Raw genomic sequence first — 11624 nt, forward strand, 5'->3', positions numbered from 1 at the left:
ATAATATATAAAATAATATTTTTTACAGTAATACATATTATTTAAGTGTGCCGTGTTTATCAGTGTAATATTTACTTAGTGTGTTATTGTAAAAACACTGCTAACACCCAGTAAATTGAAATGTTTAGATTTAATTTCGCAATCCACACAACAGCACATTATGGGGTTTGCTTATAAAAGTACTCTTGCGTGGCTTTTATTTTGAAATACACGGGAATTGAACGTCGCTCATTTTGGATTTTTCTTGTGTTTGCCGGAAGTGCAGTGTCGTGTGTGTGATTACAGGTAAGGGCTTTTTAAATAACATAAACATACTTGTGTGAAAATGTGATTGTAATAAGTGTTTAATGGACTGTCCCGGAGGGCGTCGGATTGATCTTGTTTTTCGTCCAGAAAAGCAATTGTGCTGTAAAAACACGCAGTCACCATTCTCACCAACACACACACACGTGGATAAAGACATCTCCATACTGTCTATCACATTCAGTCTGCACACTTGTTATAATCTTGTATTTTTTGTGTATTATTGATTAGATATGCTTTTATTGTTATATAATATTATAACATTAACGTGGTGTCCACAACTGTATATTAAAGCATCTCTCATGCATTTCCCCATTGTCAAATATCAAGGAATTTAAAACGTCCAGCCTAGACCTGAAAAGTCATGCTAAACTTAAAATATCATGTAGACGTCTAAATATTCCTATTCAAATGTGTTTTTAAAAATGTATTTTTTCAGGTAATTCAGTGTCAGTTTGTATAGGAACCCGGATTTATATCAAATTGTTTTAAATATATCATTATTTTTTTCAGTCAGTTGTTAGACAATGGCTGATGACGGCCCAGCAGAGGATTATCCCACCGAAATCGAGGAAAACCTCAATGATTTTGACTCCTCTGTGAGCTCTGTCCAGAATATGGTCCAAACACTTGTGTCTGTATCCAGAAGTGACCATCTGCGTAAGGTATGTGGAAACAAATGCATAAATCAACAGTTAAATTAACTTGTTACATTATGTTATTATGTTTATACATTGTTACACTTGTTATTGGAATGTTTTGATCTTTTTGTACCTCATTTCCAGCTGGATCCTCTTGATCAAGCTAAATTGGATCTTATGTCTGCATATGCCCTCAACTCTATGTTTTGGAGTAAGATTTTACACCACGTGTTTTACTTGTCAAGTGTAATAAAAATTTAACAGGTTATGACAAGATTTAACTTTCCTCCTTAGTGTATCTGGTGACACAAGGAGTCAATCCGAAAGACCATGCGATCAAACAAGAATTGGTAAGAAAAGACTGTCATTTTACTTCAAATTACAAGTTAAAATTCATCAGTAGTATTTGTGACGTTGTGGATAACCACAGTAAATAATTTTAATTGCCTATCATTTAATTTTTAATTAATTTAACTCATGATAACAGTTGAAATATTGCATATAATTTTGTATAGACAAGGTTAGGAAGTTATTTTAATCACTCTAGTGTCATTGTCGTCAAACTTTAAATGTGAAATTGTATGAACTAGCTTGTAAACAATGTATCACCACAAAAAAAAAAAAAACATGAAATAAGACATTCCCCTTATGTAGAACCTTTTTTGGAATAAATGTTCTTTAAAATTGAGGCCCTGTTTACACTTCTCGTCATACTGGTGCTTCCATTGCATTTCAGAAACGATCTCCGACCACACTTCACGACCGAAAACGCATTTCACATAACCATTCATGCACACTGGGCATGCGCTTACAAGTATAAACTGTTGCCGATTGCTCTAATAATAATAGCTTGCCTCTTGCGCATGTGGGCAGCGGCAGTATTATAAATGCAGAGTTTAGCTGCACAATGGCTGCTAAAAAAAGGACAACAAAGTCAGCAAAGCTTGCTTCTGTCTCCATGTTATTGTTTACACGGTCGTCGAGGCTGGTCTATTAAACCATGGAAACACCAAAGATGCTTTAATATATTGTGTTTTATTAGACAAGTGAGCAACTGTTTGGATACATTTATCGACATGAAACTAATCATTGTTAAATAGCTCAATACAGTTAGTCATATTGTTTGAATCTCTTGTTTTCACCGCGAGTAACATGTTTGTATCATGCCTCAGAGGCAAAGCTATTCTTTCAAGTGGCTAACATAGCATAATCAGGGCTTTATTTGTAGTAACAGTAATTCAGCATTTTCCACACCATACAATGTTTTAAAATGAATTGCATGCTATTTAGCAACACAAGTCATCCAGCTTTTATTAATATGATATTCTAATATCAATCTAGCTTACGGCAATGTGCAACAAGTGTCTCATACCAGCCACCAAGCGAAAACACAGTAACGTTATAACTTTCAACACACTCAAATGTGTTTTAGTATGATTGTTTTGAGTTAAACAGCGCTGCATTACCCCACAATTTTAATACGTCAAATAAAGTGACCTGTATGAGTAGTAATTCATCACTTGTGTCTGTTTGATTGGAATGAAATAAAATAATGTGAATTTAAGTGATGAAACGTAACCGTAACAAAGTTCAAGATTGGGGAAGAAAGAGGCAGACCTTAAATGTAACTTTAATCGTAAAATATTCATAAACAACAAAACAAAAGGATGACTGCAGCATATAAGTATAATAAAAACAGTGTCCCAAGGTTCTCGCCCCGCCCTGCTTCATACCATAGTAACGTCAATACAACTTTAATAGCCTACATCAGCTCCTACATGAACATGAGTCCCGTCAGATTGCTTTCTATTGGCTTGAAGGTGAAGACGACACATCCCATGATTCCACGCTCATTCACGGGGTCATCAAGCAACGCTTTTATTATTGTTTTGAATAAGCGACCTCTAGTGGCCGAAATTACTTGCTGTGGCTTTAACAGGGTTTCTGCGGGTCTTAAAATGGTCTTAAACCCCCGGTTTCACAGACAAGGCTTAAGCCTAGTCCCAGACTAAAAGCAACTTGCACTGACATATCTTAAAATATGTCAGTGACATTGTTTTGTCTCAAGATGAACACCAGTGATGTTTTTTTCTAAGGAAGGTTTATAAAAGCTACTTAAATGTCCAAATAGAACCAAGTCCTAATCTTGGATTAATCTAAAAACCAGGCCAAAAAGTCTTAATTCAGGTCTCTCAATTATGGTCATAATTTACGTCAATTAAGGCTTTAAAAGGGTCTTAAATCAGAGCAGAGCATTAAATGTTGCCTGCATTGCAAAGATCTTGTTTCCCAATACACATACAGTATCTAAACATCTTTAAATTAAGATACATTGTTTTGAAAAACTGAACCAAATTAAGTGAGTTCATGCTTTAAAAACAAGAACAAATATCTGCCAATAAGCTATGAAAACTTCCCTTGATTTTTCTGAGATATCTCCGTTATCTTGTTTTAAACAAAAACACTGCGTTTTGATTAATTTCACAAAAAGCAGGAACATCACTTTTTTGCAGTGTTATCAGAATGTAAAGTAAAAGTTATATCCAAATTCTAGTGGTTGGGAGCTGAGGTATTTAAGCTACTTGTTTTGTAAAATGAATAATAAAAAAAGGTATATATGTTGGAAGTTATATTTTCAAACCCTGTAGTGTTGCTAATACAACTCATTGTGTTTCTCCCTAGACATTTACAAAACATATTGTTTTCCCTTCAATGTATTCCTTACATTTTTTTTACTTGGTCTTAAAGATCTTTTAAAAAAATGTACCTTCGTAAAACCAGCAGAAACCCTGATTAAATCTGTGAACAGAAATCCAGTATGTGAAAGAAGAATTCTGTGTAAAGTCACTACTTGTCTTTGTGAATATTGGTTTGGTATTTGTACTAACAGAGAAGGGAAACTAACATCCTCCTCCACCTCACAGGAGAGAATCAGGACATATATGAACAAAGTTAAAGAGATCACAGACAGAAGAAAAGCTGCACGTCTGGACAAAGATGCAGCATCACGGTTTGTCCGGAGTGCACTGTGGGAGCCAGAGGACAAGAAAAGAAAGGACACGAAAAGAAAGGACACAACTGAGCATTCCCACAAAGGAAAACACCTAAGGTTTTCTTGATTGGGTTGACTGGTGAAACGCATTGAATTTTCTCTACAAATATTTAGCAGACTTTGAGATTAAGCGCAACAAATATCTCAATGCACTTGGACTTGCTCAAGAAGCGTGCCATTTACCATGTGACTGTCTATGATGCCGTGTTGTTCACGGTGTACATGTGTTGAGTAGCAGCATTCTTTTCAAGATGGCTTGTTTTAAACTAAAAATCAAAGTTTGAAAACCACTTAAGTTACTCACCCCGTGTTAGTTAGATACTTTTTCAGCATTTCTTTAATTGTTTTATTCTTTCCTATAGTCTTAATTTTGTTTTATATTTGGGGTTACATAATCTGAAATGTGTGATGCGGACCATCAATAATACCAGTCCCATTAAAACTACTAAATCCTATTTTTCTTTTTCAATTCATTTGGATGTATTGTCTTCTGATTCAATGTTTTTCTTTCTTTCTTTTCTTTCTGTTTTTGTATTTAGATTTCTGGAAATTATGAATACTTTATGTAGTGATGGGAGAAATGAAGCGTTTCGAAATTTTTAATTAATTTAACTAACTGCTTCGCAAAATGATTCCCTGTATCGAAACGCCACCTGCCGGTCAGAACAGTGTAAGTGCCGACCAAAAAACTCTGCACAAACACATAACAACGTTTATTACCAACTGCAAATATTTTATTAAACCTGTATTCTATTTAATGCAATTAACAAATCATTTAATACAACTAAATATAAAGTGTTTCTATAATGTTATTTTATTAAACTGTAGGGCTTGTTTTATGGAAAGCTTGGTTAATCAGCCACTAAGATACTTTTAACTATTAAGGCCTGTTCACACCGGGACGAATTTCGGGCGCGATATTCGCCGACGTTGAACGCCTCGTGACTAAACAAAGGGCGCCAATGTGAGTGTGCACACCAACACGAAAAACGCCACGCGCAAAAGCGTAATTTTTTTTAAAACGCCTCGGGTTCGTTTTTTTAGTTTGACGCGCGCGTCAAAAACTATCCAACCAATGAGATTGGCGCTTTTGCTCACGTGTCTGGAGCTTCTGAAGTTACAGTAAAACACAACTTGGGGGCACTCAAACACAAAACGGTCTTGCCGAGCACACATACGTAACGGCGAAGATATACGTCAAGTAGCGTCTACACTCCCGGGAAGAAATAAGACGAGGAAGATGCAAGGCAAGATGAATGTAGAGCTGCTGGTCTCGTTGGTGTCGGAACATAAAGAACTATATGACAAACGCGACAGCGACTACAAAAATCTTGATAAAAGAGAATGTTATGGAGTGGTATTGCAGAGCAAATGGGCGCCATCTAATGTCAGGGAATGAATTTGCATGTTCACTCGGCTCATCGTCAGCGAAAATCGCTTGGGTGTGAACACAAAAAACGCGTTGAAAAACGCTGACGAATAACGCGCACCGATATTCGTCCCGGTGTGTACGAGACTTTACTCTTCCTTTTTATTATACACATGTTATTAAATGTCTACAAATGTATCATATTGATCCAAGATCAAATCATATCTGGTTAGTTTTTTTTTCAATTACTAACAAGCATCGGTCAAATACTGAAGCCACAATTTCAAAACTCTTCACAAATTCAGCGAACTAGAAGTCTATACGGACCAAACTGTGAATAATTTTTCAGTGCTTTCCCACAAAATAAGCGCCTGGGAGATGGAAATGTTGGGGATACTGTCTTTCTGGCAGTTTGTGGGGTATGTATACCACTGTGGGGAAGAGGGTGGCCTTCCACCTCTTGGCCCACCTCCCATTCACCTCACAAACTGCCAGGTCCCCAGTCCTCATATGACCCCTTCAGGGAGAGGGAGGAGGAAGAACGGGTCCGCTTCAGAGCCGCCTAAATGTCTTGCCCTGCCTGCTCCACCCAAACTCCCTGCACCACCCTGGCCCTCAGCCAGGACTCCAGACCTGTCGGAGCCTGCCTGGTCTGTCCCTCCGGCACCTCCCTGGTCCTCTCCCAGGATTCTAGACCCGCCGGAGTCCCCCTGGTCCGTCCCTCCGGTAGCACCCTGGCCCTCTGCCAGGACTCTAGCCCTGCCTGAGCCTCCCTGGCTCAACCCTCCCGTCCCTCCCTTGTCCAACCCTCCCGTCCCTCCCTGGCTCCACCCTCCCTTGTCCAACCCTCCCGTCCCTCCCTGGCTCAACCCTCCCGTCCCTCCCTGGCTCAACCCTCCCTGGCTCAACCCTCCCGTCCCTCCCTGGCTCAACCCTCCCGTCCCTCCCTGGTCCAACCCTCCCGTCCCTCCCTGGTCCAACCCTCCCTGGTCCAACCCTCCCTGGTCCAACCCTCCCTCCCTGGTCCAACCCTCCTGTCCCTCCCTTGTCCAACCCTCCTGTCCCTCCCTTGTCCAACCCTCCTGTCCCTCCCTTGTCCAACCCTCCCGTCACTCCCTTGTCCAACCCTCCCGTCCCTCCCTGGCTCAACCCTCCCGTCCCTCCCTGGCTCAACCCTCCCGTCCCTCCCTGGCTCAACCCTCCCGTCCCTCCCTGGCTCAACCCTCCCGTCCCTCCCTGGCTCAACCCTCCCGTCCCTCCCCTCCCCTCCCTGGCTCAACCCTCCCGTCCCTCCCCTCCCTGGCTCAACCCTCCCGTCCCTCCCCTCCCCTCCCTGGCTCAACCCTCCCGTCCCTCCCCTCCCTGGCTCAACCATCCCGTCCCTGCCTGGCTCAACCCTCCCGTCCCTCCCTGGCTCAACCCTCCCGTCCCTCCCTGGTCCAACCCTCCCGTCCCTCCCTGGTCCAACCGTCCCTCCCTGGCTCAACCCTCCCGTCCCTCCCTGGCTCAACCCTCCCGTCCCTCCCTGGCTCAACCCTCCCGTCCCTCCCCTCCCTGGCTCAACCCTCCCGTCCCTCCCTGGCTCAACCCTCCCGTCCCTCCCCTCCCTGGCTCAACCCTCCCGTCCCTCCCCTCCCTGGCTCAACCCTCCCGTCCCTCCCCTCCCTGGCTCAACCCTCCCGTCCCTCCCCTCCCTGGCTCAACCATCCCGTCCCTGCCTGGCTCAACCCTCCCGTCCCTCCCTGGCTCAACCCTCCCGTCCCTCCCCTCCCTGGCTCAACCCTCCCGTCCCTCCCCTCCCTGGCTCAACCCTCCCGTCCCTCCCCTCCCTGGCTCAACCATCCCGTCCCTGCCTGGCTCAACCCTCCCGTCCCTCCCTGGCTCAACCCTCCCGTCCCTCCCTGGGCACCGGTCACCGCGGCGCGACGAAGGCTGTCCCAATTCAAAGGCTGCATCCTCGAAGGCCGTATTCGAAGGCCGGTTGCGTCATCGGGCCGCGACGAAGGCTACCCTGATTCAAAAGCAACGCCAAATGCACCCTTCGTTTCCCCGTGAAAGAGAGGATACATAAATGGATCCTAAGCTGATCCTAAGCGGCCTATCCTACCCCATACGTCATTGCGCTGGTGACGACAGCATTTTTTTTTTTTTTTTTTTAAAGGGAGGCCGAGAGTTCGGTGGTGGACGGCAAATTCACATTTAAATGTAAAAGTATTATGTTTTCATTTACTCAAATAGCTAGAGAAACCAGAGTTAAAAGCCACAAGTTTTTTTTTCTTATTCATCTTAACTCATTCGTCACAATTGCATGCGTCATTTGTCATGTGGAAACGCGAAAACGAATAAATTATTTTCTGTACATTATTTCTTTATTATTCATCATTTTTTATTATTTTATGCAACTTTAAATGTGTAAATAAAATAAAATTCATGGCTCTGGACATTTTATTTTTGTAATGGTATCTGAGTGTTTGCAAGGTTGATACATTTCAACTATATACTTTTGTGTAGTTTAATGTAAAACAATGCGTAGTGTTGCTGTCCTGTGAGGGAAAAAGTAGGCTACTTCACATTTGTACGCAGCCTCTGAATAGGGACGCAGTAAACCAGCTCTGGCCAACTCTTGGCTAAGCCGAAAATACATGACTTGGCGGCGCCGGGGCTGAAACATCCTTCCATCATGTCCTCCAGTAAAATATAAAACAAAAAAATTACAGCCAATTCTGGCTCCATAGCTCTTTACTCAATTTTATCAAATGAATGATCAGGGTGGCAGCTGTACTCTCGCACTGTTGCTTGGCGCCTGGAGCGGTAATCGGGAACACCTGGTTGCGCAATTAGGAAATCCTACGAAGGCTACATGGTGCGTCCTTCGAAGGACGAATAGGCTGCATCCTTCGAAGTCCGCGGCCTTCACATTGGGACACAGCTTGTGTTTCCCTGCAGTCAAGTCAAGTCAGTTTTTGTTGTCTGTTGTGTTTTATTTTATTATCATTAAAGACCCATCAACTCTGCACTTGAGTCCTAGTTTTTTTTTTTTTGCAGACACATTTTTTACAATTCCAAACCACATTAATCTTATACTATTAATTTTCCATTTAATAATTTATAAGTGATATCATGTCTGCAAATGTTCATGAAGGCTGGAAATGAAAACGCCTTATGTTCAGGTGTGCATATTTATTAGGCATGTTTTCTTTTACAGATAACATAATCAAAAAAATATGTTGAGAGTTCTATATGTCAGTAATAAGTATAGTTATTTTGATTGTTGTTCCTCCTTTCGGTCAGCAGTAAACTAACGTTATGTATCTGTCCCGTGCTAAGAAGCGAGCGATAGCACTGTTAGCACTACTGATAGCACTATTCCTGCTAATGAGAAGAAATCAACACACGAATCATGAGCTCAGTTCTTTTTTAGAATAAAACATTTATTCAAACATTAAAGCTGACACAAAGGAACCAATTATATATATATTAAAACACACCTGACATGCCAACTTGAATGGAGATATGTCTCCATGACACAGCTTTTCTGCCGATGTCCCTATACGACCTCAAACTTGTATCATAGAGCTCAGGAAATTCCGATACACACAGTACTAGCCGTTCATCCATTTTGATTTCCGTGTTTGTTTGGATGTCCCGTTTCTATTGGCCGCGCTGATAATCGTCACAGCGCAGCGGCAAAAGTTAAACTATTTTGAACTTTGACCGCGGCGTGCGCGCGAGCAAGTCAATGGTGCGCACCGCTGCGCTTGCGCTTTGCTCGACGCAGCAACAAAACGTCTTCGCGCGGCGCAAGCCATTGAAATGAATGGGTTTCATAGCGCAGCGCAGCGCTTTCCGCGTCCTGTGTGAAAGGCCCATAACGCGTCTTTGCATTGAAATCACTCGCGCCAGACGCTCTATTCTCGTCTGGTGTGAACGCACCATGATGTTTTCTCTGCAGACCTCTACGCCTGCGATGTAACGCCACATTTTGTTTGAAGGTGTGCCTCCTCTAAAAGTGTCCGCCGTCCGGGTGAAACAGTATGCTATTTTTATTTACCCGCCACGGTGACCGGTAGGTGAAGCGAGTTTACCCGCCACAACACAAAATCACCCGCATTTGGCTGGTGGCGGGTGCTAATTTCCATCCCTGTTTGAGATGCGTTTTCTCTTGTTTGGTGGGCGTGTCAGAACTGCAGTCCAATCAGCAGCAACATGTATATAAAGCACACGGTATTAAAGAGAACTCGCACAATGGAAGTAATTTACAAATGTGTTCGATACGCAACAACTAAGGATATCAGAAGACATGTTTGTCATAAGTATTATTGTAAAAATATAGGATATCAACATAATGATGTAGTTGTTTATATTTTTAGCTTCATTGCAAGTGTGTGACATTTGGTATAGAAATAAACAATGCATGTAAAGTGCTTTTCCTAAAAATGAGAAAGAAAATACAGGGTATTAATAAAACATTATGAACAACAAGAATGTGAGGCTAAATAGATGTGTTTTAGTCTTTATTAGGTAAGATGTGCTTCCATTTCAGTTTCCACAAATCCCTTCACTCGATTGGGATGTTCTCTTGTGTTCTGGGCGGCAAGTGCAGTAACTGTTACATCGGGCATATTTTGTAGTATTAAACATATTTATTCCGACTTCATCAGGCTCCGAAAATTCTTCACAAAGAACACAAAAAGCCTTCTCAGCTGCCGTAGTTGCAACTCCTGCGTTATCACAACAGTGCGTTCAACGCATCACCGTTTCTGTTTAAAAAACGTTCTGCAACGTTTTGTCGGCGCTGAACGCAGCCAGGCGCAATATCTCTTTCAAGATTAATTTAAATTCGGTTTTATCTTTACAAAAATCCTTTCTCAGGGCGTTCAAAAACGAAGAAAAAATAATGATGATGGAGCGACGTAAGTCATGCTTTTTTTAAATTTTTTTAAAAAAAATTTTTATTCAACTTTCATAAAGGCTTACAATGACATTTAACATCAAACAAAGGACAAACAGATATTGGGGAAACATGCCTTTTATTGTTTTACCTGTTTGCTGTTTCAAAGTCCTGTCACGTAAGCGTTGTGGGCAATGACACGGAAGGTAGCAAATGAAACAATGCAGTTTAACTTGAGGCGATCGCGGGGTTCAAGCACTGGCTTGTGTTGATGATATATAGTTATACAATGGACATGTCTCTTTTCAAATAAAATATGAGTTTAAGTGTCACTTTATGGAAGTATTAATATATGTGCTATATAAAAGTAGACAAATTAATATAGTGCCTCTTCTTCAATTGGACATTCTGTCTGCAACTTGACATGTTGTCAATATCATTAAAATTTAAATAAAAAAATGCATGGTCTGTAAGTTTTTTCAAACTCATTATTGGGCTTTATTCAACTTTACGAAACTATAATGAATTTATATGCTATTTTGATTACAAGTTATTGTAAATTTTCTTTTAACTGTGATCTGGATTTGCTATTCTGTGGCTCCTCTGGTGGACAATATCAGTATTCATCTCTGAATCGCATTGACATAAATGTCTGATACTTTTTTTTGTACATAACAATTTTTTAAATATATATTTTTTATTACTGATATAATAATACCCACGTCAAATTCACTGATTCGTGGTAACGTTACCTTATTTCATGCTTTAACCATAGACTGTAAAAAAAAGGCTTTATTATTTTTAGCTAAGCAGTAATGATACATGATTATATCAGTTGTTAAATGGTTATTTAACGATAACATTCAGTCCTGCATTCCTGATTCAGTTTGTTTACAGATGCGATGTGCGCTCACGCGCACGTCTTCAGGTATTTCGAATAATACGGTTGCTATGACGACGCGTGACTGCAAATATCAACAGGCTAGATCGCTTTCTGTTGATTGAGAGACGAGGCGAATTCAGAGACTTGCTGAATATTTTCTGTGCTGATCTTGCGATTTTGAAGCTGTTCGGAGGATTTCAGAGAGGAGACTTTTATTCTAGAAGGAGATCGGACGATAGATCCGTTAAGTTACATAGTTTTATTGATAGTTTTATCATATTATTTCTGAGGACAATTCTATTTGATTGTTATTTTCTTATTTTAGAGGGAGTTAAGAGTTTTATTTATTTAATTATTAAATTTTTTTTTTTTTGGGAGGGGTATTTCTGAGGAGAATTGTATTGTATTGTGTTTTGTATTTTATTTGTATTAACGTTATTTTATTGCAGTTTATTGCTGCTTCCACACATTCTCCACCGGACATC

General features: G+C 40.9%; 2 protein-coding genes across 2 annotated transcripts; both read left to right on the forward strand.

The window, feature by feature from the left end:
- The first annotated feature begins 182 nt into the window (after positions 1–182).
- On the forward strand, positions 183–4451 carry c1d (C1D nuclear receptor corepressor). The gene is made up of 5 exons (XM_056249750.1): positions 183–285; positions 817–968; positions 1089–1155; positions 1239–1294; positions 3869–4451. Exons 2-5 carry the CDS (start codon positions 831–833, stop codon positions 4061–4063), a joined length of 456 nt encoding a protein of 151 aa, XP_056105725.1. The 5' UTR covers positions 183–285; positions 817–830; the 3' UTR covers positions 4064–4451.
- A 1292-nt stretch (positions 4452–5743) lies between these two features.
- Positions 5744–7420, forward strand: LOC130084861 (uncharacterized). The gene has a single exon (XM_056250387.1). It carries the CDS (start codon positions 5744–5746, stop codon positions 7418–7420), a length of 1677 nt encoding a protein of 558 aa, XP_056106362.1.
- The last annotated feature ends 4204 nt before the right edge of the window (positions 7421–11624 follow it).

The sequence above is a fragment of the Rhinichthys klamathensis genome, unplaced genomic scaffold (genome assembly GCF_029890125.1).
Source record: "Rhinichthys klamathensis goyatoka isolate OS25496 unplaced genomic scaffold, OSU_Roscu_1.1 h1tg000003l_1, whole genome shotgun sequence".
Lineage (NCBI taxonomy): Eukaryota > Metazoa > Chordata > Actinopteri > Cypriniformes > Leuciscidae > Rhinichthys > Rhinichthys klamathensis.

What these genes read in the sequence shown, in the direction of transcription:
- c1d (XM_056249750.1), top strand. Translation starts at nt 831, where the DNA reads ATGGCTGATGACGGCCCAGCAGAGGATTATCCCACCGAAATCGAGGAA. An exon ending in GAAGTGACCATCTGCGTAAG is followed by an intron (nt 969 to 1,088) that starts GTATGTGGAAAC and finishes CCTCATTTCCAG; the next exon opens with CTGGATCCTCTTGATCAAGC. An exon ending in CCTCAACTCTATGTTTTGGA is followed by an intron (nt 1,156 to 1,238) that starts GTAAGATTTTAC and finishes TTTCCTCCTTAG; the next exon opens with TGTATCTGGTGACACAAGGA.
- LOC130084861 (XM_056250387.1), top strand. Translation starts at nt 5,744, where the DNA reads ATGGAAATGTTGGGGATACTGTCTTTCTGGCAGTTTGTGGGGTATGTA.